Genomic DNA, 26,924 nt, shown 5'->3' on the forward strand with positions numbered 1-26,924 from the left:
TAAATACCATTTTCCACTAAAAGGAACCAGGGATCCTTAGAGAAATGGCTGATTACAAGGCTGGGGCAGAAAAAGTTTTAGATGAGCCTAGAATATTTTGTACCAGAAAGCAAGCAAGTTCTCGAAGCTTGAGGACAAGAAGGACACAAAAGCCTGTTTCCACATTTGATCATCAAATTAGCAGCTGATTAATTTGACAGTAACAGAGTATAACCCAGTGACTAACGTAGGATAGTAACAGATTGTAGCCTGTTTAATAACAGAGGAAACCATAAATCCATACAGGTATCCATCAATAAGTGAGTAACTTGAAAGTTTGATGAGGAACAGGATATTTACATAGTTTTAAAGCATCTTCCCACAAAATATTAACTTAGAAAGGAGAAAAAAGTTTACAGTGGAGAAGTTTGGCAGACACCACCTTCATCAAGTGATCAAGGTGGATATCATCAATAATGGGATCGATAAAATGCAATGTGACAAACAAAACATCCCTGACGTGATAGTCCTGTCAAAGTTGCATAACCTGAATCCAACCATGAGGAACCATCAGACAAAGCCAAACTGAGGGACGGTCTACAAGATAACTCGCCTGTAATCTTCAAAAATGTCCAGCTGGTGAAAGGGAAGGCACTGTGTGCCAAACTGAATGGGATGAAAATGAAACATGTGATTCTGAACTGGATCCCCTGGGAGGGTTGGGACAATCGGTGAAGTCTGAGGTCTGCAGTACAAAAACGTCAATGTTAATTTCCTGATTTTGGGGGTTGTGCTGTGGTTATACAGGAGGGTGTCCTTGTTTGCAGGAAATACACACTAAAGCATTTGGGGGGTGACAGGACATCATGTCAACTTACAGTGGTTTAGAGGGAAAAATGTTTCGTTCTATCCTTATGCCTTTCAGTAATTTTGTGATTGTTAAAAAAATGGTATCATGAGAAAAAAATCAGCCTGGCTGGATCTGGCCCCTGTAACAAATTACAAACTCATAATTTTTATGCGTGTGGTAGAGCAGTGTGTTGGGGGGCAGGTGGTATTATTTTAGAATTAGTTTATTCAGGTCCAAAGAATGAGAAATGTCATAAATGTTAGGGGGGAAAAAAAGACATGTCACATGTCACTTTCACACGTGAAAGTGAAGGAAGGAAGTATGACTTGGAACAACCACTAGAAACACAAATACACATTCTGTTCTTTATTAAATAATTTTTAAAAAGCATCTATTAGGTCAGTAATCGGGAAATTCAACTCATTATTTTCTTTTGTACGTGTTTTTGTAATGAAGTGTCCTGGTAAAAACATTGTCTACCAGGTCAACTCTTGTGATTTAGCAAGACAATTAGAAGAAAATGGAAACTTTGGGTCTGCCTTGAACTAGCACTTGTGTCTTGGGGCATCAATCTTGGGACCTTCATGCTTATCTGACTCACTCATTGTTTTGCATGACTTCTCCCAGACAGGGAATGGGCTGGTTACAGCTTCTTAAGGTGCATCTTGAAAGTAAGCTCCTAGGATTAGAGACCTTCTTTGGGTCCTTTTCATCCCGAAGTTCTTTATTTGGAAACCAGAAAGAAAGACAAAAAAAAATTTTTTTTTAAGTAGTTCCACTAGAGCCCAGCATCTAATGTCTCCTGTTCCCTTTATGGTGAGATGTTAGCTGGTCACATTGACCCTGATCCCAAAGTTCAGTAGAATCCTCCTGCTCTGAAGTAGTGTCAGGCATCACAGGTTCTTTCTCTTCTTTTCTTTTTTTTTTTTAACTACAAAGATTTATGTCCATGGGTTAGTCCTCATTTGTTGCTCTGAGTCCGGGGCAGATTACACTTGGAGGACACCATCTTGCATTGCACGCAAAGTACATTTTTTTTTTTCATGTGATGGTAATTACATGATGGCTCCTTCCCACAGGCTGCTGCACTGAGGTGATGATGAGGCTGCCCTGAAATCCTGTTTTCTGTTGCAAGGGGCGCTACACGATGCTCTCTGGTATATGAGTGAGCTCTCCTTTTAATTTTGAAGGTTGTGCCTTTTCCTTCGTCTTTGTCTTTGCCTCTGAGTACAACTGTGTGATGTAGTTCATGCAGCTCTTAGAGCGGGAAGCTGAAAGAAAAACGTGGCGAACACGAACATTTAGTTTGAACAACATTGCACCCATTTATTTGAAACACATGAATTGCACGTGGTGTTTGTAGGTCCGAATGTTAATGGGTTAAAAAAATCGAACCTGAAATTCACTGATGTGTATACATGGTCTTGAACGCCCTGTTACAGTCTAATTTTTAAAATGTCTTCTTATGTAAACTGTATGCTCATAAACCTGAAATAAAATATATAGACATCTCTGCTATCAAATAACGTATGTATTGCTGGACAAAAAAATACATTGCCTTTAGCATAATTTCATACTGAAAGTAAGAGGGCTTATGGGAAAAAGAGGATTGGGGCGACCCACTGAAAGCCCATGCAACTCTGTACACGGAGTCTGGAAACAGCTCCAGAAGGTAGCTTTTAAGTGAGCAAAAACAATAGAGTTGAAATGCTGGGTTTGAGGGTGCTGAGAGAAGGAGGGTGGAAGTGGGGGTCAGAGCCCAGGAGAAAGTGCAACTTCCCACAGCTGTGGCAACCCACCCCCCCAGGGATCGGGTCGGGGGGGGGGCAGACCTTTCTGGGGAGGCAGTCCTGAGTGCAGATGCTCCTTTTGTTTTTTTAATTGTTTTTAAAATTTTATTGAAGTATAGTTGATTTACAACGTTGTGTTCATTTCTTCTGTATAGATTCGCATTTTAAACTTTCTTAAAGGTGAATTACAAGGGCTTCTGCTTGTTCAGCAGCTGAGCTGAGGGCTTTCTTTTCCTGCTAAAGGTTATAATTCTGCTCCCACTGTTCTGTACCCCTTGCCTGGGAGCATCGGCGTAGGAAACAACCCCAGTTACACGTTATACTGACGTCATTCTCCCCCTGCCAGTCGTGGGAGGAGATGGATGTTATAGAAACACGCGTGGTACTACAACAGCCTGTATGCAGCTGACACACATTTTCCCCTCCCACACCCAGGTCTCGCACAGACCTCTCACTTGTGCCCCTCTTCCTGCTACTACAGCTAGTCTTTCTTTCCGTTTCACACCCTGCTAGGTCAAAACCAAAAACAAAGCCAGAGGTGTTGTAAAAGAAATGCTTCTTACAAAGCCTCAATAAAACCAGTAGGAACTAGTGGCAAAGCTCACTGCATCTTCTTGCAACTTTTGGCGGGTAGAATAAGTTAATTTGCATGGAGGAAACAATGGTTGGAAGGTGTAAGATTCTTGCTTTGCTCTATTCCTAGCTTCTTTCTACTGAATCTTTGTCAAGAGTACACACACACACACACACACACACACACACACACACACAGAGTCTCCTTTTAGACTCTTCTTTTCATATTTTGCTTGAAGAATTGCAATGAAGTCATCCAAAAGACCTGGATCATTTCTGCTTGAATTAGTTAAGCGTTATATTCATTTATTCAATACAAATTTATCCAGCACTCCATCTGTGCCAAGCCCCATGCTAGGATCTGGGGGTACACATAGAGTAGATCCAGTTGGTCACCACCTGGAGGTGTACTGTGGTAGCTAAATTAACACACCACACGTGACAGTCTGGCGTGGGAAGAGCTTCACTGTAAAGGTGTATATAGGATACTGTGGCACACAGGAGGGTTCTACCTGTGTGTGACAGCGAGGACTCAGGGATGGCTTCCCAAAGGGGCATACCTCCAGCTACCTGAACTTAACTGCTACTTTTTGTTTTTTAAGATGTATTTCCTCAAGTTCTACAAGATGATTTATGTGATCTGCTTTTTCTTGTGCTAAAAATCAAACTTTGATTTTTATTCTCCTCATTAAAGGCAACAAGTTAACCTCATTTTTCAAATCTCAGGTCACATGGTTGACTTACTTTGGCTGTTTTTCTCTTGGGATGATGTTTCTTCATTATTTGACCTCGATCTGTAACTTTCTAGAGTGTGCTCTGAAATTTCATTTTCTGCGGGAAGAGAAAACTGTTATTGATTTCTGGTGCACAGAGCATCATCTATATTCAGAAATGTACGTTTTGAGTAAGAGCAGACCTGTTTTTATACCATAGTGGGCTTATCACTCCCTCCCCCATACCTCATGTCCTCATTCGTTCAACAAATCGTTTTTTATTCTCTACTATGATTCCTGCAGGCACTGTGCCAGGCAGTATAAGAGCTGCGGAAGTCAAATGACCCCAGATTAGAATCAAGTACTGTCTTTTGGGAAGAAACAATTCCAGTAGCCCTTAAAGAGGCATGGGGGTGAAGTATCAATGGGAGATTTTGAAACGATAGTATGGCATTTGCCTATCGTGCAGATACAGCTGGAAAGCCAGACCCTGTGTTTAGGTATATTTATGATGAAAATGTTAGTGCATCTGAATATCTCGAGACATTGATATCAAACTAGGAGAAGTGGTACTTTTAAGAGGGTCATAGCCGTTTAAAGATGTAGTATTTTGCCATGGGACATCATGATTTCTCTGTTACTGGGGGTATTCAAGCCGTATGTGGCTAAATCAGCAGTGTCCAAGATCACCAGAATACAAGTCACGTGTGTAATTTAAAATTTTCTAGTGGCCCTGCTCAAAAAGTAAAAAGAAGCAGGTGAAATGAATATGTTTTATTTAACTAGTAGATTCAATATAGTATTATTAGACGTATTGTGTGTGTGTGTGTGTGTGTGTGTGTGTGTGTGTACTGAGTCTTCAAAGTTGGGTGTGTGTTCTATCCTTACAGCACCTCTCAAGAGCAACTAGCCACGGTTCATATGCTGACTAGCCATATTGTGGCTACAGTATTGAACAGCCCAGGTCTAAATAACCGCTCAGAATTAAAGAGGGGATTTAATCCTGGCACACATTTAGGGAATGAGTACAGCAGATGGTTATTCTGGGTAACTTCTAAGGTCCCTTCTGTTTCTGATATGTGTTGAGTCTGTATTTTAGTAGATATCTTCCATGCTAGCTAAATAATTTTGTTTTTGTTTCCAATGAAATAAACTTTTAAATCAGAATGCTTAGGGAAAATTACTAACGTATGGTTGACGGAGGCTGAGTGCATTCCTACAGAGTAAGAATGGGACCCAAAACAGTCTATTATATTCAACCTTTGATTGACCATTCCTAGAATAGGAGCTCCCTAAGAGCAGGGACTCGGTCTGTCTTGTTGGCAGATGTGTCCCCAGTGCCTGGAAGAGTGCCTGGTACACAGCAGGTGTTCAATGAATGCATATTGAATGAATGAATGAATGAATGAATATGCTATTTGGTATCTTTTTGTGAGTAGAAGACTCCACAGTTTAATGCCAATTCCTGGAGCTACTCTAGTTTCTCTTGGTCGTGCACTCCTTAACTATAGTTACTGGAGAATCACATCCTGTGTTTACTGCAAAACAAACAGTTGCTTATTTGAATGACAACACTCATCAAATAGATAGTACAGCATTGAATGGAAAAGCTTTAATTGACAGAATTTCCCTTTGGGCTGGCCAATTGTTTGAGCATCTTGTAGCCTCCGTCAGGTTGTCTGCCCACTCACCTTTTTTCCATATGACGTGTGCTTTCCGAAGCTTCATGATGAAGAGCTGGACGATGATGAAGAGAATGAAAATGAGGAAGGACACGAGGGTCAGCAGCAGGATGCCGCTCTTCTTCCTCGTCAGTCCCGCAAACTGGCGATTCGCTTCTAGAAGGAAAATGAAAGGATTTTAGACAGTTCGAGGGTTTTTGTTTTTTGTTTTTGTCACTGAGGAATATACACAATATTTGCAAAATATAGTAGAGGCTAATACACAGCTGAGAGGAAGAGACGACAGAGAGCTTTACCCTGAAAGTAAAGCGATTCATGTCATTTATTCTCTGAAAACAAGCAAACAGGGATACAAACAGACAAAGCAATTGTGTGGGATGATTTGAAAAAGGTTTTTAAGTTACATAGATATCGAGCTAGTTATTTTTCATTTCTAGCGGAAACGTGTGAGCATATTAACTTAAATTATAGTCAGGGGATTCAAATTAGATGTAAGGAATGAGTTTTTCGCAAAGTGTAGTTAAATAGCAAGAGAGATTGTTAAGGAGTTTGTGAAACTATGCAAACAAAATGAAATTTCATTAATCTTGGCTAGGTTAAATGTGGTCCTCCATGAAGGCATCTGGAGATAAACCAGATGAGCTCTTAAAGATCCTTCTAGAATTCTGATTCTATGGGCTCGAATTTTGCTAAATGTCATTCACGGTCCCTGTCATCTCAACCAACAAGCCATTGAGGAGTGTCAGCCACGTGTAGAACATTGTGCTTAGAGATGCGTAAGGCACAATCCCTATGTTTTCGGGAGAGTTGTGTATATATGCAAACAAACAAGTTAATAGAAATAAACAGAATTAAGATATCTGTGCCAAATTCTAGACCCACGTGTGTTAATATAATAATGGGTTCAGGGATTCTGAGGCAGGAGTGGTGCCTGAGTTGGTCAGGAAAGTGTTCAGTGAGGATATTGGGCTTGAAGGAGGGGTAAGGAGAGGAGTGAAGTGGACTTTTCCTTTCATCAGGGCAGTTAGGGTAAACAAGGACAGGGCAATCAAAGTGGGATGAAGTTTTCAGAGAAAAATGTGTATTCTGGTCAGGACCTTCTAGAGACAGGACTGCAGAGGTAGGTGGTAGAGAGCACCTTAGGGAGGGTTGACAGCTCACGTTCCGTGCTGTGGACTGTGAGCCATAGCAGTTTTCTGAACATACGTGTGAAGAGTGCAAAGGGATGTTTTGATAGTAGGTGCTGAAAATGCACAGCAAGGGGAGAAACTAAAGTTACAATACTTCCAGCAGGACACGATGAGGGTCTGCCTCGGGAAGGTGGCAGTGATAGTGGACAAAATACCTAAAAGAGAAGACTCCAAAGTCCTTGGGAACCTATTGATTTTATGTGTGTGTGTGTGTGTCCACACACACACACACACACACACACACACACACACAAGAGGGAAGGATGTCACCAAGGTTTGGGGCCTATGTGATGCTTTGGACAAGCTGATTTTGTGGGAAAAAGTGCTGTTCAGTTTTTAGACATGTTGAGTTTGAGGAGATGACAGAAAATTCAGCCAGAGATACGTGGGAAATGGAATGAAACAGGGACTAATGCTCTAGAGAATGTTCTGGAAATGCAGGTATGGAAATCTTCTGCCTGGTGGCAACAGAAACAATCTTGGGAATGGGAAAACTCTTTAAGCATTAAGGCAATAACCAAAGATGGAGAAGTAAAATCAAATCTACATAGAAGAAGTCAGAGGAGGAAGGGACATGAGCTAATGGATATGAGAAGGAGTGGTTAGCAAAAGTAACAGGACCAGGTAGAGTATGTCAAGGAAGCCAGGGAGACAACTCAGTAAAGGGACAGGGAGTGAGTGACCAATAGAAAGGTCAAAAATAATGAGGACTGAAAAAGGCTATTGGATGTATTGATTAAGAGGTTAAAACATCAAGTGTTTATGCTAAATAAATAAGTGGTGGGAACACTTACCAGTGGCCAAGTGAGAGACTTGAGTGGTTTGTTCTTCCTCTTCCTTGTCAATCTCTGATGTACTAGAATCTTCCATCACTGCAACTAAGGTGAAAGTAAGACATGATATATACATATGACCATGTATGTGCTGTGTAGTGTGTACATATGCACAGAGCCATCCCAAAGCAGCTTTGGAAACCAAATTAAGTGATCCTCATTAAAAGAACAACAACGAGGTCATTAGTTCATACTGACTTCTTCCAAAAATAGTTGCAAATGGTCAGGATCAGTTTGCCTTTTTTTAAGGTAAATGTTTATTGAACACTACTCTGTGCCAGGCCTTAAACTGACCATTTGGTATATATTACTTCTCACTACAGCTCTGAGCAAACAGAGGTTTTGAGGAGTTAAGTAAATTGTCTAAAGTCCTGTAGCAAATAAGTGGTAGGGCCAATATTGAGACTCAGAACCCCAAATTTCAACCAGTATTTTATACTTCCTTCCTGAATTAGGCCTATCAGTTGAGACAGTTTTAGGGTGCTTCAGGATAGCAACTGAACACTGAAGAATGGCATCCCAAGCCTGATGGATAGAAAACCCATAGCCCGAAATGCACAAAGCAATGATTTTTATGTTGAAAATCAGCTCAGTTGTCATTCAAACCTATGCTTGCTTCCCCCTTAGAAGTGGGATGTACTATGATGATTTTTGCTAGGTAAGGGAAATTATAAAAATGAGATCTTTTTTTCCTATTTTGTTGTTTATCTTCCCTTTTCTTTTTTTTTTTTCCTCTGCCGTCTCCTGGTTTTTAGCCCATTGCACAGCGCCACGATGTGGACCCCAAGGGGAATGAAACCACCCCTTCTATTGAAAATGGGTATTATTAACAGTAATAAAATTGTAGAAATTGAAAGCTGAAAGGAATTTTAGAAGCTATATTTCTTAAATCTTATATATGAAAAAGCAGAGGAGGAAATTGAGTTATTCAGTAGTGGTGTAAACCAATTTAAAGACAACTAGATTCTAAACATGTTTGAAAATATTGGATTATTAAAGCAAGTGAGGTGGCAGCTCCACTTCATAATCTTTTCCGTTTCCATCGCCCTGCAGAAAAAGTGTGTGTGTATGTGTGGTACATATGTACTTATCAGTGTTTAAAGGACCTAAACATTTACTTTTCAGAATTATTCACGATAAACATTTTTAAAATGTGATCTCATACTCAGAACTATGAACATGATAGTGATATGAAAGCACTTCTCCCACCACATGACATTTTTATAGAGACACTATTTGAAACAGAAAGAGGACATATAGGAATTTATGCCTTTCTGGATGAGGCTTGTCTTGCTCAAAGCACCATGACAACGGCATGCATGCATTCATTCATTCATCCATTCATTCATTCACACTGCATTTTGTGAGTATCTGCTATTGCCAGATACTATGCTAGGTAAAATACAAAGATAAGTTAAATATATGATCATTGCCCAGAGCTAACCATCTAGTGCTTTACTGCCTAAAAAAGCTGGTATTATAATCCAGTTTTTCTAAATTCTTCTCCCTTTATAGTTCAATCCTGTCATCAAAAACTATCTGAGTTCTTGACAACCAAGTAAGCGATGAGCCTTCAAGGGTGATTTTGTTATTCAGTGACAACACCAAAACTCCAGATTCTGCTTTTTGCTTTTTGTTGTTACCACGTCTTTATTTTGTGTTTGGTCTGTTCTAGATGGAAAAACAAGTCTCCTATAAATGAATTCAGCATTGCCTTTTACCACAGAGGAATTCAAATGTCACAATTGTGTGTGTGTGTGTGTGTGTGTGTGTGTGTGAGAGAGAGAGAGAGAGAGAGAGAGCGAGAACTTACAAGGTGTTAGTTACCCTGAAGCCCATCCCACTAACTGATAGGGTGCTTCCTCAGGTCACCATAAAGCTGGAGTCAGTTGCAAGGGGTCCTAGATGGTCTTATTACAAATTAAAAGAAAAAAATGTTCTTAAAACTTAGAATTGGAAAAGTGACCTTCCCAAAGAGGCATGATTTTTTTTTTTTAAGTTTTAATATTTTTTTCAATACTTACCGGTACTAGTGGACTGCTGAGGGTCTTGAGAGGATGGAGAGCTTGTCTCCAGGGCAGCTGAAGCTGTCTCTTGATCAGTAACTAGGAAAGGGGAAAAACAAAATTCTGCAACTACAGAGAGCAATTTTACCCACATTGTGCCCAGTACAATAGGTAGGAGAATGTATTTGGCTGCTATTTAGTAAGCACTGAGGTTCTGCAGTAGCCTCAGAATTATGTGTTCTGCAGCTCTTGCTCTGGTGTTTGAATCTGTGTCCCGCTGATTGTCCATCTGCTAAGCTGCCTGGCTTAGAAGTGCAGCAGGCTGGACCTCCGTGGAGTGGTGCATTCGGCTGTGGTGGGCAAAGACTATTCGCCGCCTTTATCTGTATCCATCTACCTATCAATCCCTCTGTCTGTTTATCTATCCAATCACACATCTACCTGCTTATTTATTAGGTGGCTTTGGAGTCAGTCTCAGACTGGGTTGAATTCCAGTGCTGCTCCTTGCCTGCTGCTGAGTGAGTTTGGACAAGATTCCTAATCTCTCAGATGCTCAGTTTTCTCTTACCTGTAAAATGGAGATACTAACACATTTACCTCTTGGAGTTTTTTGGTGAGAATAAATGATTTCATTTGTATAACATGTTTAGCACAACACCTGGCTATTTATTAAGCACAGTGCTTACTAAATGCTATTGTATGATATAAAACAATGTTTAGGAATGTTTCCAGAGGTTCAGCTTAGCATAGATTTGACCAGTCAATGAACAGGCCTGTTAACCACGGAGCTTATAAAAATGGTGCCTATGAATTTACAAATATTGTTACTGATATGTAATATCTTTATGGAATCTACAAGTGTTTCTCAGCCCTTTTATTTAATCAAAGAACTTTCTGTGGTTTTGAAAATTATTTTCTTAATCAAACATTAAAATTTTTTGAAAACTATAAAAATGCCTGAATCACATGCCAAGGGCTCTGAGAAAAGAAGAACCACTTAGGAAACACTAGAGAAATAGTAATATAGATGATAAGTAAGCTCTGTGGCCACAAGGAAGCCAGAGAAAACTGAAGAAAGAGTAGAGCTGCTGACAATGAAAAGAAGGAAAAGCTTGAAGGCAAGTCAAATAGAAGTGCTGGAAGCAAATTATAAGACGAGCATAATATGGCAACTACTGGGGACGCGTAGAATAAAATTTGTCAATCATGACTAAGATCTAGAATAATGTATACTATGTGAATTCAGATAACCATATAGTTATGTACAAAACAGGTTATATATATTATATGCACTATATATACTATACACATGGTATATATTGTGTCTATGCCATAGTGTATATATACAACTGTGCATATATGTACAATAGTCTGTGTATGTGTATGCATACACACACACATATATATATATATATACACACACACACACATACACACACACTGGAGTTTGTATTTACTTTGATTTATCCTCTATTTAGCAAAACTGCTAAATAGATTCATTTAGACTGAATGTTGTTTTGATTAAGTGGATACTGGTACATGAAGATTTATCTCCATAGTTGGTTAGAATGTTATAGACCTCTGCTATCCAATATGGTATCCACTAGCTATACTGATTATTTAAATTTAAATTAATAACAAGTAATATTAAAAATTTACTTCCTCGGTTGCACTAGCCACATTTCAAGTTAGAGTTTTGGAAAACCTGTATCCACCACTGTGAACTTGACAGGTTCCAAATATTTAGGCTTCTGATAAGATTAGTGATGATATTAATGAATGTGATTTTGTTACTGAAATGTGCCAACATTTGAAAGATTTGTATCAATCAATGAATCAATATTCTCCAAATGACCAAGGCATAATGTTACCAAATAGTGCCTGGATCATTTAAAGAGCAAATTTGTTCGATGGATTTTAATGTAACAGGAGTATGAAAAGTTCATTGACGTGGTTCTGGAGTCCACAGAGCAGCTAACCTTTAAGAAACTACCTCTTGTCGAGTTTTAGTGTAGTGTTGAAGAAGGGTATCCACAATTATCTGAAAAGGCTATTCAAATACTCTTCCCTTTTCCAACTTTGTGTGAGGCTTAATATTTTTATATAGTTTAAGCAAAACAACATATTGCAAGAGCTTGAATGCAGAAGTTATGAGAACCTATTTCTATTAAACCAGATAGTAAAAAGATTTTTAAAATGTAAAACAATGCCATTTTTCTATTTTTTGGCATTGCAAAATATAGTGTTTTTCCATAAAAATATGCCATTTCTCTTTATTTGAAGTAGGTTAATTATCTTAAAAATAAATAAGTAAACATTGTTCCTACCAGGCAGAGTGTGGAGATGAGAGGGTCAGAATCCTTATTGTAAATATGTTCCTGGGCATCCTCAGCTAGCAAACTTTTACTGATCGGATTTCTAGCATCTGTTGGTCAATGTAGGAGGCTAGTCAAAGAGAAGAATTCATAGACAGTTGGAAGCACCAACAGGTGATCCTGGTGTTGTTCTGTGAACACTTACTGGGGATCTGGCAGTGGTGCTAAATAATCGACAATCAGATCATAAATAAAAGTCAAGTTTTAGCCTGTTATTATTATTAGAAACATTTTATGGCTATGATTTTTAGTCCTATAGAACTATGGCCATCAAGGAGGAGAAACTGTGATTTCCCCTTCAGTGGTAATTTTTGTAGATGGCTTGAACAATTGCTGACAAGTAAAAATATAGATTTTTGATATTGTTGGTTCTTTTATTTAAAATCCGAAAGTCTTTCAGAAGCATTTAGATAAATAAAGCCTCATTTTCTCTTTGGCGACCCTCCCACATTCCCCACGTGTTCCCTTCCACCGACGGGGGTGGAGGCTGGGGACCGGAATGAATGACAAAGAGGAAGGAGGGACTTCCCTGGCGGTCCAGTGGTTAAGACTTCGCCTTCCAATGCAGGGGGTGCAGGTTCAATCCCTGGTCCGGGAGCTAAGATCCCACATGCCTCACAGCCAAAAAACCAAAACATAAAACAGAAGCAATATTGTAACAAATTCAATGAAGACTAAAAATGGTCCACATTAAAAAAAAAAAAAAAAATCTTAAAAAAAAAAAAAGCAAAGAGGAAGGAATATTTGCGTCAGGTTACAGTACAGCCCGGTCTGTGGGCCCTTGAGTCTTGTAAACCCAGCTTCCTCAAGACCTGCTTTTGGTTTGATGAGAAAGTGAACGGCGGCGAGCTCGGGGTAGTGAGCAGGAAGCTGTTGGCCACAGCGCCAGCGCCCACAGGGCAGCGTGACAGTTTTCCCACAGAGAGGTTCTCGTTAACAAGTGCCTCTCCTCATTGGTTAGTTCATTTGATAAAGAGCTTTTTCAACAAATGCACTGTCACCCAACAGCTTCCTCCTTCACTCGTGTGAGTGGATTCTTATCCTCCAGGAATCTCTTTTCTCACTGAGAAGAACTTTTATAAAGTAATGAAGGTCAGACTCTTATTAATGATAGATGTGTGATTCATGCTTCTTTTCTTTTTTTAAAGATTTTTTTGATGTGGACCATTTTTAAAGTTTTTACTGAATTTGCTTCTGTTTTATGTTTTGGTTTTTTGGCCGCGAGGCATGTGGGATTTCAGCTCCCCGACCAGGAATCAAGCCCGTATCCCCTGCATTGGAAGGCGAAGTTTTAACCACGGGACCGCCAGGGAAGTTCCCATGCTGCTTCTTATAGGATACTTCTTGGCTCAAAAAGTTTTATATAGTTTTGAAATTACTTCTTAAACTTTTGGTGAAGGAATCAGAGAAGAGAGATTCTGAAAATGGAGGCAACTCCTCTTCACATTTAATGTTTGATGTTTTTTTTCTTTTAGTTTTCATTATTTTTATTTTTTGGTGTTCTGCTCAGAATATTAACATAGGTAAACTAAAATCTCCAAAACGGTTGTAACAAAATAAATCTAAAGCATGATCATGACTTAATGTGACTACATGAGTGTTATATTAACATAAAATGATATTGACAAGTTTAGATTTATTTCAGTTAATATTGTCTCCTTTTGGGTTAAGTACAGAGAGGTAGTATGCTTCACATGATCTCTCCAAACACATGACTGCAATAAAACTATTTAAGGTCAAGTTATGCCAGCTGTCATGATCAAAAAGCGACCATGACACTGTTTGCATATGGCACTCTGCTAGGTTTTCTGCACAACGGGGGTTCCTCTCAGTGTTAGAACAGTTGCAACCCTGTTGGCTAGCAGGAGACATTTCAATCATTAAAGGAATTTGCTATTAAAGAAAGCCTTGTTGACCGTGAGCTCACTCTGAAGGACTCTTCCTAATCCATTTAATTTTGTTTGATAGTGTAATATTAAGGTAAATTTAAAATAATTTAAGACAGTCATTGGTGGTTCTTACCCAAATCTTCAAACCGGAAAGGTGCTACCAGTTTTCTTCCTTGCAGGCCTTTGTGTCGGATAATGCAGCTCGCTGTTGAGTTTTGGCCATATGTGTGGACTCTGAGTGTGCTGGTGCTATTACACTTCTTCCCATCAGTTTCATATTCATGGTGGGTTTCACCTATGGAGCAATTTAAAGAGGCGTGTGAGATTGTGGCTGTTTAATGCTGTTGGACGTGTTTGGGTCTCTGAGAGACCAATGGCCTTGACATCTTGGCAAACCTGTTAGACTTCTAACCTCACTCTAACTTCCCCCAGCTGCCTGGGACATGCTTGGCCCTAGTCCCAAAGAGAAGCAGATGAACAAGAGTGGATAAGTCTCTATAAACCCTGCACTACTGGAAAAAAAAAAAAAATCCAAAGCTTATCATGTTTACACAGGAATGATAGCCTAATGTTGTGAAACACAAAGACCCAAGACCTTACTCAAGTTGAATGAATAAGGCAAATTAAAGGAGAGGTCCAGAATTGGCACTGGACTGAATCTATGGTTACATAAAATCGAATGGAATGTCTGTTGAAATGTAAACAAACTAGAAATAGTTCCCAAGCACCACAGTTGGTTTTCCTGCTTCAGTTAAAAGGCTCAAAGCTTAGATGCTTTGTTACCAAAATATTTTTGTCTGTCGTGGGCAGTATGACATAGTACTCCATGGTATAAGCAAGTTCATATATATTCCAATTACATGTATTATGTTAAATGTATATTTTTAAAATAAATTTATTTATTTATTTTTGGCTGCGTTGGGTCTTCGTTGCTGCGCGCGGGCTTTCTCTAGTTGCGGCAAGCGGGGGCTACTCTTCGTTGCGGTGCGTGGGCTTCTCATTGTGGTGGCTTCTCTTGTTGCGGAGCACGGGCTCTAGGCCATGCGGGCTTCAGCAGTTGTGGCACGCAGGTTCAGTAGTTGTGGCTCGCGGGCTCTAGAGCACAGGCTCAGTAGTTGTGGCGCATGGGCTTAGTTGCTCCGCGGCACGTGGGATCTTCCCGGGCCAGGGCTTGAACCCATGTCCCCAGCTTTGGCAGGTGGATATTCTTAACCACTGCGCCACCAGGGAAGTCCCTGTTAAACGTTTTTTTAATTTTATGCCTGCTCCAAAGTTTATGCTCAGAGGTAATAGCTGTATTGTACCTTTTATTTTATGAAATGTTATGAAGCCATAATAAATATTCCATTTTAGTTTTCTACCTTGTTTTAAACAAAAACATGTAACCATGTAACCATGGCATGGTATTGATTGGTTAGTAAGGATAATTTGTCTTGAAACAACTGATGAAATACTGAATGGTGTTTTCTGGCCCCTTCTGCCACCAGAGGGTGCCAGAACATTGAAAAATTCCTTAGGCATATAAATAGGAAGGAAAACAAAGGAGGAAAGAGAACCATTTCTTCACTTACCTTGGAGCTCCATGTCATCCCCTAAGAGCCAGGTTATCCGTGGAGGGGGCTTACTTCTCACAGTGGAGCATTGCAGTATGACATGTTCTTCTCCATTTTGCATTCTAACGGAAACTTCCAAGGTTGGCATGACAGGAGTTGCTAGAAGAAAATTAATTTTTCTTTGCTTAATTAGCTGGTCTATATATATCAGCAAAGCACAGAGCCTAATAATCTGCAGGGATCATTGTAGGGGGTGGTCTAAATAATGGGCGTATTTTTTTACTTGACCTTTCTCAGAATATAGTTAAAGGGCTTTTAGGTACTTGTAAAGCTACTCTGGCTGTAATCAGAATGTTTGTCGCCCAGTGTGTGATTAGTCTCTAGAAATTCCCAGGCAGACTTTGTTAACAACAGTAATTATTAAGTGTTATATATGAATGTATTTGGCTGGTAGAACACTAAGTGAGGAATAGAGGCTTGAATTCTAGTCCTGTCTCTGTCACCAGCTATTGTAAGCACTTGGGTAAATCCCACAACTTCTTGGTATATCAGTTTCCTTGTCTGTGACATGAAGGAGCTGGTTTATGAGTTGGCTGTTTCAGGTCTAAACTTTCATGAGTCTAGGACTCACCTCAACGTAAGTTACCTCTGTCCCCTCCTAACATCAAAGATGCATTTCTCTTATAAAGGGCCCACTGGCCCTTTTTCTTTCTACTCCTGTCTTGGAAATCCTTTTCAGTTAGGCTTACTTCTTCCTCTTCCCTATTCTACCTCACACTGTGGTCCAGAACTGCACTCTTTCATGTTTATTTACTCATCCATCTGCCATTGAGACATTATGAGGTCGGTTCCAAGTATGCACTAGATGCCTTAGATGCTGGCAATGCAAATAAGGAAAAGACAAGGGCCTCCAAGGAGCTATAGTCTGGTGATAGACTCAGCCCCTAAACTGTTAATTGAAAGACCAAGTGTTAAGTGCAATGATAGTGGTAGGCATGGGGTGTTATGAGAACTCAGCAGGGCACACAGTCAGTCTGAGCCAGAGTGGTATTTGGGGTGGCCAGTAAGGTGGGGAGAAGGTGGTCCCTAAGCTGAGTCACATTGGTTCTCAAAACCCCTAGGGAGCCACTGTTCCTAGAGACTTAGTCACCATGCCTTTACTTTATGGCAGGTACCACACTCTAATAATTCAAGAAGAGAAGTCTAAGAAATTCTTTGTCTGATATGTGGATTTATGTTATTTAGAGAGCAATAAAAAGCAATGTTTTTAATTGATCTGTTCTGCCACGAAAAGCAAAAAGGTAAAGATGGTAAGACTTACACTGAACACAGCTGACCATCTGCAGAACTGAGCAAGTTCCAACCGATCGATTGGGAGCTGTCCCTTCCTATCCGTGCCTCCCAACCCCACACCCACCCACCCGCCTGCAACAGAAGAGAGGAACTTGTTTTGTAGAGGATGTGAGCTGATTGCCCAGTGCAGTTACATCTGAATTCATGCCATCTTAGGATGTGCTGTTAGAAGTTTCTGCTTGATGTCCGTGTGTGTTTTGCGCCTTCCTAAACTAGTGTGCAAACTCCTTGTGGGCAGAGATTGTGCCTTTGATTCTCTGCAGCCTAGCACAACGCCTGACACAGAGTCGCGGCTCATCCAGTACTAGTTTTCTTTCCTTTTAGTTCCCTGCAGAGAAAATTTAGTTGATGCCAAAGACAAATTTCACAAATTCACATTTTAGTCTGGGGCTTGCCACCCAAAATGCTGTTTTCCTTTCAACAAAAGATGGCAAAGGTACCCAGGAAATGCCTTGCTCTAGGCAACATGTTTTAACTAAAATATTAAGTTTTAAAATGGTGTATCACATTCCTAAGTATATTGTTCCCAGGCTGGGTTTACTGGCATTCGGGCACCTACCTAACACGATCACTTTCACTTCCTTTGTTCTCACGGAGGTGCCGTAATGCAGACACTTGTACACGCCTTCATCTTGCTGTGTTACATTCAGCACCCTGATGGTGAGCTGATTGGAGGAGTAATGAAGAAGCTGGTATTTGGAATTTTTTAAAGCTGTACAAGAGGGGAAAAGAGTTATTATGAGGAGAGATATCAGATGAATGCAGACTATCAGTGGATTGATTATTCACAGAAATAGCTTTTGATTTTCACACTTTAAAGGAACAAATGTCCCATCTTCAACTGAGCTGCTTTCCAAATTCTGGTGTTACCAGCTGGAGGCCTTGAATAGTTCGAAGTTAGTTTAGGAAATGAAATATTTTGATTCTAGGATCTGTGAAATAAGCAATTTGCTTTATTTATGCTTGTAGGAAATTAAGAGCCCTATGCTGGCAAAGGGTTCAGGTTGCAGGAGGATGTTAAATATTTTTTTTTTTACATTATGGAAAATGCCCCACTAGGATTTACGTCTTTGAAATCTGATTCATTTGTGATTGTCTTGTCACAGTGTATGTGAAGAATGGAAAATAAATGCACTGGTATTCATTGCTCCAGCTAGGTGCTTGTTATTTTTAATTTTTAAAAGTTCATTATTATTTGAAGTTTCCCAAAGATGACGACTTAGTCCTTCCAAATGTTTAAGGAATGGCCAAACAAACAAACAAACCCCAACATAAAATCCCCCACAGCTCCAGAAAGTTCTAGCCAATAGCAAGTGTTCCTTTTGATTCTATCTTGACCTGGGATTTCCATCTCAGGTCAAAGGTCGCTTAGCAAATCAGAGGCTCCTTAAATGAGTGGTTTTATTTGGTTTTTTTTTTTCTAATGTTAAGATTTATAATGTGAACAAGCCTAAAATAGTTAAATTGTGAATGGCTGACCAAGGAAGGTTGTTTCTCATCTGGAATAATTGTTGTGTGTCCTGGGACACTGATGTTACCTGAGGTGGAATTCAGGTGTTCTCAATCTCAGCACTACGGACATTTGAGTCCATAATTCTTTGTTGGGAGGGGAGACTACACTGTGCATTATGAGATGTTTAGCAGCACCCCTACTCACTAGAGTCCGGATCCCCTTGCCTCTCCCCAGTTATAACAACCAAAGCTATCTCCAGACATTGCCAAATGTCCCCCAGAGGGCAAAAAGTACCCTTGGTCGAGAACCATCAAGCTAGATCAAGGCATCCTGTTGCAGAAATTTGAGAACGTCCATCTTCTCCCAGTTTACCCAAAACAAAGCAACAGAAAGCATTATTTAACAGAATTCTCTCTACGTAAATTTTCCTCTCAGAACTTTTAACAATTAATATCTACTTAGTCTATCGGAATCTAGTTGATTTAGCTTAAAATAATATAGTTATTTTACATTGAACCTGTCAATATTTAATAACATTTTCAAAGCACATCAAATTTTTTTAGAGGCTCTGCTTTTATAAAGCAGAATGAAATTTGCTGTGTTGGAGACTTTTCCAAACATTTGACAGTTAGGAGTATTAAATGGAGATATAAAATGGTCTCATAAAGGGGAGGGTTTCATAAAATCCTGCCCAAAGAGATGAACTAAATAGAGGTTTAAAAATCCTTTCCCACAAGAAAAAAAAAAAAAATGTAACATGAGGTGACAGATCGTAGCTAAACTTATTGTGGCATCATTTTCCAATGTATACATATATCAAATTATTATGTTGTACACATTAAACTAATACAATGTTGTATGTCGATTATATCTTAATAAAATTGGGGAAAAAAAGAGTCCTCTTCCATCTCAGGCAACTAGGACTCAATGTGTATTTCTGAGAGAGGAAGATTGCCCTCCTTTTCAAAGTAATAAGTCCTGTCAATTCCTATCGCCTAGTGATCTAAAGGTTCTGTTAAGACCAACAAGAGAAGGGGAGCCATCTGGAAGAGGCTTTGAGATGCGGCTTTGGATTGCTCAGATGGAAAACAAAGCAGCTGGCTCCAGATGTGGGGTGATATGTTGGCTGCCTGAGGACCAAAGGCCCCCAGTCTGTCAGTCTGCTACCCGTCTGTCATCGTGCTGTTGGTGGTTTTCATGGTCGCTGAGAGTCAAAAAGTGACATGGGGGTGAGGTGGAATGATGGAAACGTACTTTGTCATTTGAGCCCCCTTTACCAACCGTTTTGGTGGGGTTTCCATTTCAGACTTCCTGTCAAAAAAAGCATCCGCGTGTGAAATAACAGGCTTCTGGGTGCTATTTACATGCCACAGTGGGTGGAACCAAGCCCACCGTTTGGGTGACTCATGCGTGCTTTCTGTCCCACCAACCTGTCTGTCTGGAAAATCCCTCAGGTTGAGGTCTGGCAGTGATTTACTTTTCCTTCACTTACCGGGATGCTCACTGAAGAAAATGGTGAAGCCTGATGGGGCCAGCCACTGCAGGGAGGTGGTCTCCGCCTGAGAAATGACACACTTTAGAGTGAGTGTCTGCCCTTCCTCCACGGTGACGGTTTCCGTGTGGTTGGTCCGAAAGGCCTCTGCAGAGGAAGAGAATTGGGGACAGTCACGCTGGCACGGGCCACACCACTCCCGAGCTGAGGCAGGAGTTTAGACTCAATGCAACCTCATTCATCATTTGGTCATTTACTACACATTTCTTAGATAAACAAAACGTAAGTCAACATCAAAAAATGCAAGGAAGGGAGGGAACGCGGTGTGCAGGGGCAGTAAAGACGTCTCTCGAAAGAGGTCTGAATGAAGGAGTGGGTTTTGATGGGAAGAAAGTTGAACATCTATTAGGCATTTGCCCTGCCATATGCCGGGAATTGTCTCTTCCATGTTACCAATATTTAACGTAACTTTCAAACTAACCCTCTAGAGGAAGAATTATTTTGTTCACTTGACGATGAGGGAGTAGAGGCTCAAGGTCATAGAGGTCCTGGGGCTGGCATCTGTGCCCACGTGTGCAGGCTTGCAAGCCCATGCTCACGTAACTAGGTCAGACTACCTAAGTGATGAGATCCCGGAAAACTCAGCCTTTCTGGACTCTGTTTATAAAACAGGCGACTTGTGTCTTCAAGTACAAATTGGGGGTCTTGGATTCTAAGAAAGAATGTTACTTCCCATCGGGCTCTTGTGAATTACGGAGCTGCCCATCACGGTGAGTAGGTACGCCCCACCCGCAGAAGAGCTTCTCCACCGGAGGGAAGATGTTCTCAGATCTCTTCCGATTTAATATTTCACAGCAGCGCTTTCCCCAGGCAAACGTGGGAGTCTTATTTCCCCAAATCACAAACCCCAGAGAATGAGAAACAATTGGTTCTAAGCAGCTACAAAGTTATCCTCTCAAAAAAGAAACTGATAGAAAAATAAATTGGCTTTATTGCCGATTTGGCACATTTATTGCCCTTTGTTATTCTTCAAGTTTTAAATTAAAAAAAGTTTTTTTTTCCTGAGGACGAGACAATTCTTGTCAGTGAAAGTACCAAACACTTCCATAAACAGAAGAACACCGTGGGGTTATAAAATATGAACAGCAAATGCAATGAGTTTTACTGCATCACCTTAAACCTTAAAAAAAAAAGAAATAAAAAAAGAGAAGCAAGAAGGGAGTTTATTTCCTTGAGATAAATTTCAAATATTAGGAAAAGCGCTTTGGAGAGCTCTGGGAATTAATTGGTGCAGACTTTTTAGTTTGTTCCATTCCTAGGTCATTAATTTCAACCTAGCCTCCGGCAATAAGAACCCAGAATTACTGTATTGTATTCATATTGACTTTCATGGGAAAACAGTTTGTTTGAGTCCTAATGGAAAAACACTCATATCATCAGCCAATACTATGATGAACAACAAGGAATCAATAAAGAGAGATTATTTTCAAAAAAGCATTGAGTCATAGGCCAGAATTCTGCTTAGGCAGGTCATTTGGAAATATTCTCATCTATAAAATCAACCTATAATCGAGTAATAAGGCTAATATTAGTAGAGATGCTTTGAAATGACAATGGAATTTCTTCCAAGGTTAAGTAACTTTTGAACCAAGAATTTGAATCTAGACCTAACTTGCATTGCTTCGTTCCATTATGACTCCTGCTTTACTTTCTAGTTCTCGTGCATTATCTTGCTTCCCACAAACAGATTGAAGTTTCAAGAGGGCAATAACTATGTTTTCTATTTCTCTAAAATTCATTCCTTACAGAAACTATCACACTGTGAGCTTGGAAAGTAATGGTTTAATGCCAGCTTTCATGATGACACTCTAATGCAGGCACTGGATAGATATCTATGCTCTCCTATTGTTAGTAAGAATACTGAGAGGCAGGAGGGAAGTTACTACATAAATAAATGATAGAATAAAAACTTGTGTTAAGCAACATCTCCTGATGTCATCCTTCGGGCCAGAAATGGACACTTAGAACTTTTGCCAATGTTCTTACCTTTGGTAAAATGATTGTCTAGACAGGAAGCCCACATTCGGGGAGAAGGGAGTGGCGAGATTTGTCTGCTGCCTGTTTATGAATAAATGTTTCCCATTTTAAAGGTGTATACCATCATTGTCTTTTTCTTGGGATGCATGCTTATGAATTAAATAATGTCATTTGATTCTCACAGTGTCTTAAAAATTGTACTAAAAGGTAGTATGGCTTTTTAGCGTATGCTAAAGAATTTTATCTCCCAAGATGAGTGTTTGCTCTTGCTTTTGAGAATTCAGGATCAGCTGCTGACCACAAGAATAGGTGTCTGAGTTCCAGATGGAAACGGCTGTGTTTGAGGCATAGAATACTAGTCGTTTCCTCTACTCTTGGCTCCTAGCCTTGCTTCTGGCTTTATAAGCCGACTTATCTTGCAGTGCTGTCATGTAGACCCCGTGTTTGATTCAGAGACAGGAAATCATTGTAGAAAGGAAGACTAGCCCAATGAGAAGTCACTGAGCCACACTGCTTCAGTGGTAGTGCTTAAAAATATTGTCTAATGTGTCTAAGTCACGTGAAAGGGTAGAAGAGGAGCACAGTGGGTACCTAAGTTTTGATGGCACGTCTTCTAAGAAAAAAGTTCCCCATGATCCTCTTGTTGCCATTGAAAACTACAGTGGAATTCGTCTTTAAAATCTTTTTTCACCTAAGTTTAGAGTCAAACTTTCACCTTCTTTGTCAGAGGGATGGGGTGAGGGGTATCTTCTTTGCTCACCACTTCCTCCCCTACAGGTTCTAAAGACATGTATATCCTTATTCACCCTTAGGCTTTCAAGGGTAGACCCTGAGTGCCCTGTGCCTACTTGCTAGTTCTCCCTGTCTGGGCTTCAGACTTCTCACCCACAAATGAGCCCGACGTGACTCCCAAATGCTGGACATACAGAGCTTGACAATGAATCGCTGTGATGTCTCTCCTGGAAGGTCACCACTCACTGCTGGTACGTCATGTTTACTGAGTGGATTATTGACTGCTGGGCTTGGGCGTTATCTCCATGACTGGGTTTATCCATCCATGCACAGCCATGTGTTACGAGGCCTCTAGTTAAGTCTGGAGCTATAGATTGTGACTGTGTGACTGGTTTATACATGGAAAGGGATCCTGTGACCTTCACCATCATCTCCAACCCCCACCGCGTGAACCAGTTGTCCTATGAGTGGAATGGCTTTGTGCCAAAGTACGCGTGACCGACCCTTCAGCTGAAGGGCAAGCAACAGCCACAGCTACCTACCAAAGCTCCCGTAGATAAAACCTGTGCAGCTCCTAAGAGTCCTTGGTTTTTCCGAAGGTTTGGGGAGTTGCAGTGTGTCCACCCTACTCTAGGTCATCACGGCAGGCTGAAGAAAGAGTAAGATATTCTTTCTTTTCCTTAGTAGCCCAATTATTGCATGCAATAACTTTTAAAACTCCAGAAGAGAGCCAGTCTGTCCTGCAGGGACCCTGCATTCAACACGTCCAGTTGGAATGCATCATTTGTACTGTCCCTTGTGCTCCACACACACCAAGCACAGACACACCACCTGCTCCGCTCTGGTAGTTCCCTGTAGCCGTCAGTGTCATCCCAAGCCACTGCAGGCCAGGTATCTGAAAGGCACCCCAGCCTCTTCCCTCTCCAGAACATCTCTTTAATCAATTCATTTCTCTTTTTCTCACTACTATCACTGCCTCCATTGTTTCTTTCTTGGACCATTGCAATAACCTCCTTCTAGCCTCCACTCCCTCTAATTCATCATCCTCGTCTGCTTCAGAATCACAGTTAAAAGGTATAAATTGGATCCTTTGATTCCTTTATTAGAATATTTGCTATGGCTCCCACTGCCTGTAAGAGTCAGGCCAAAATTCCAGATAACTTGACTCCCATCTTTTCCTCCAGTCTCGTTTGCTGATATTCCCTTCCAGATGCTCCATGCAAATGGCTACTTGCTGTTTCCAGAAAGTTCCAGGCTCAAGAAGATACTTTGCCTTTGTCCATGCTGTTCTCAGCCTAGAATGCCTTTCTTAGCTCCTTCAAGGCTCAAGTCAAATTACACCACTTTTGTCAAAGCTACCCAACCAGCCTTTAGCCTCTCCCTCCCCTCAGCAAGCTCCTCTCTCCTCCAGATCCCCAAAGGCTTCGAATAAACCTCCCTTACAGCACTTCACACATTACTTTTTTGGTTATAAGTATGTCTCTGTGGGTAGATTACAGGCTCCTCGTACAAAAGTTGTTTGCTAGTCATTCCTTTTATATTCCCAGGGCCTAACACAAAGTACCATTTTAAGTATTTGTTCAATCAATGGCTAATCATGAGTAAATGTATATACTCAGTAATAAATATTTTAATAGGATGCTCATTTTGTTATGTTAAATAATAAAGATGAGCTAGGTTAAAACCAGAGATACACAGTGAGTTAATTCCCAAACCAGAGCTGTATTTGCTTGGCTCTTATGAGGTTAGCAGGCAAAATATGCTTCGATTCAGATCATTACAAAAAGGCATTATTATTATTCTTTAGACAGATTTGATAGAGAAAATTACGAGTGTGAAAATGAATCAGACTTTCTCAAAATCAAATTATTTCCAGTATAGCTTTAAAGAATCTGTCTCAACAACATGTCAGTAAATGGATGACTCTTTCCTGGTCAAAGGAAGTATCAGGAGGACCCTACTCAATTTGCAGCTGTTCTTTGTTTCCTGCATCCTACTCTCCACTAAACAACCAGAATAGAGGGTGCAAATTGGTGGATTTTCATCATCTACAATATAGGTAAATGGGAAGGATTTGAAAAATTCTCCATTCTTACTGTGTTTTACCCACCCTAGGGGCTGCCAGTAGGAGCCTTGAAAAGAGGGCAGGCTCCAAGATTATGGGACTTTTTTTTTGTTTGTTTTGTTTTGGTCTATAAAAACCCAAATAAGTTGTGCAGTGGAACCCATAGAAGTTGTGCAGTGGAAGAAGGTGTAGTGATCTTCCCGTAATTCAATTAGCTAAAAGCAGCTGGCAATTTATGTTGCCCAAACTGCTGATTTGCTGCCTTTTTGCTGATAAGAAAGCAACATGGTCAGCTCCTTTCCTGTTTGGGACTCTGATGGGCATAATTAAGCTTAGGATAGAGTGGGCAATTGGTTCCCAAATACCACTGAGCCTAGATGCCCTCTGGCTGGCCCTTTGGATGAGGTCTCAGTTTGGGATTTTTCAAGAATGAATCTTCCAAATTGTGTAAATTGTAGCTCTCAAATTTTTGATCCACATTAAGAAACACGTTTTCTATCACAACCCAATACACACACACTCACTGAAAACTTTCATGAGATAATACTTTTACTATGTGCTTTGCTGATATTTACATTGTCATTTACTAGCTGTGAAAACTTGGGCAGGTTTTCTAATTTCTTGTAACCTCAATTTTATCATATGTAAATTAGGGGTATGAATACCTCCCTCAGTATTTTTGCTGGGATAAATGAAATAACATAAAGTACCCAGCACTGTGCCCGATACAATAAATATACTTCTCCCCTTTCTTTATAAATAGTATTTGAATAAGTTATATCCTAAAAGACTTATCTTAGGTTTACCTTAGGACATGATTATTGCAGTTTTTTATTTAAAACATTATTTCTGTGAGGTATTTTTATAAGGGAATAACTCGAGTCCTGAAAAAGTGAAGGTCAGTTAAAGGCTTTAAACTTTGGAATAATTGAAAGCATTCTAATTTTAGCCATCTAAATGTACTTTTTCTGAAGGTATTAGCTCTTCTTCAAGACACTTATTGAAGAAACTATTATTTATTACAAAAATTGAATCTTTATTAAGTGCCTCACGATGCAGGGACCAAAAAAGAGGGCACTAATTGAAGTGTATAAGATAGGAAATTGAAGTACTATGTAAAGTAGGACATCTAGTTTTTAAAAATACTATTCTTCAGATGCAGTTCTGTGGTGAATGAAGATTTAGAAGGACAGCTGCTTTACTTAGAACACAACAATACATTCAATTTTGGAAACAAACATTCAACAAGCAAGCAACACTGTATATGTGTAATTTCCTTTGCAAGAAAATGATACAAGTTGCAATCAGAGATTCAGGGACAATACAGCCTGCCCCCACTTTTGGGTAGGAATAATTTGACCTGCGCTAAAAAGGTAACTGTGTCTTTCTTTAATGTTCAAAACACTACATTAGAATTAAGCATCAAAAAATCACATTTGGGGCTTCCCTGGTGGCGCAGTGGTTGAGAGTCTGCCTGCCAATGCAGGGGACACGGGTTCGAGCCCTGGTCTGGGAGGATCCCACATGCCGCGGAGCAACTGGGCCCGTGAGCCACAACTACTGAGCCTGTGTGTCTGGAGCCTGTGCTCCGCAACAACAGAGGCCGCGATAGTGAAGGGCCCGCGCACCGCGATGAAGAGTGGCCCCCGCTCGCCGCAACTAGAGAAAGCCCTCGCACAGAAACGAAGACCCAACACAGCATAAATAAATAAATTTAAAATAAAAATCACATTTGAAAATTATAATGAAATGTAAAATATAACTGACTCAAAAAATAAGCACAAAGTTTTCACTGGGATCATTATGATCTGAACGAATTAAGAGCTATATCGCACTTTGCCACTTTCAAAGTACTTTCACATTTGAAATTTGATCCTTATAACAATCTAGTTTGGTAGATCAAACATTGTTATCATCTTCATTTCGAGATGTGGAAACTGTTTCAGAGAAATTAAATTATTTGGCTAAGGCTTATACAACAAGGAAGTTTTAAAAAATCCCAAACAGATGCCCTTTCAACTGGTATACCCTTAAAAGACAGAGCCAATAGGCTTGTTACACTTTGCCATAACACAGATTCCACAGAGACACACACTACAATGACCCTTTCTAGACCCTGTAGCCACTGAACAAGAGATTCAATAAATCCAGTAACATCCCTCAGATGTGTGATTTCGGCGTGGCGTGGAAAGTGGCAGATTTACCTGAGCTGCTTCTGCAGTCGGTCCTCCGTGAGAGCAGTTGACTGGTAGATAGATGTGCCCAAACATGAGGTCAATTGAACATCAAAAAACATGAGCTCTAAGTCCTTACCTTGTAAGGGGAACCAAGCCAGCAAGCTGCAAAGCCTCCACCACAT

The 26,924-nt window shown here is 40.2% G+C and overlaps 1 protein-coding gene across 1 annotated transcript; it reads right to left on the reverse strand.

The window, feature by feature from the left end:
- Positions 1-1,969: 1,969 nt before the first annotated feature.
- On the reverse strand, positions 1,970-26,924 carry CRTAM (cytotoxic and regulatory T cell molecule). Its single transcript, XM_059929273.1, has 10 exons — positions 26,879-26,924; positions 19,732-19,878; positions 17,346-17,498; positions 15,452-15,592; positions 14,014-14,175; positions 9,635-9,715; positions 7,572-7,655; positions 5,597-5,743; positions 3,937-4,023; positions 1,970-2,100 (listed from the first exon to the last, which is right to left on the reverse strand). The coding sequence occupies exons 1-10, from the start codon at positions 26,922-26,924 to the stop codon at positions 1,970-1,972; spliced, it is 1,179 nt and encodes a 392-aa protein (XP_059785256.1).

This window comes from Balaenoptera ricei, chromosome 8 (assembly GCF_028023285.1).
Source record: "Balaenoptera ricei isolate mBalRic1 chromosome 8, mBalRic1.hap2, whole genome shotgun sequence".
NCBI lineage: Eukaryota > Metazoa > Chordata > Mammalia > Artiodactyla > Balaenopteridae > Balaenoptera > Balaenoptera ricei.

What these genes read in the sequence shown, in the direction of transcription:
- CRTAM (XM_059929273.1), bottom strand. Translation starts at nt 26,924, where the DNA reads ATGTGGTGGAGGCTTTGCAGCTTGCTGGCTTGGTTCCCCTTACAAG. An exon ending in GGCTTGGTTCCCCTTACAAG is followed by an intron (nt 19,879 to 26,878) that starts GTAAGGACTTAG and finishes CTTCCTCTGCAG; the next exon opens with AGGCCTTTCGGACCAACCAC. An exon ending in TCAGCAGTCCACTAGTACCG is followed by an intron (nt 7,656 to 9,634) that starts GTAAGTATTGAA and finishes CTTTCACCTTAG; the next exon opens with TTGCAGTGATGGAAGATTCT.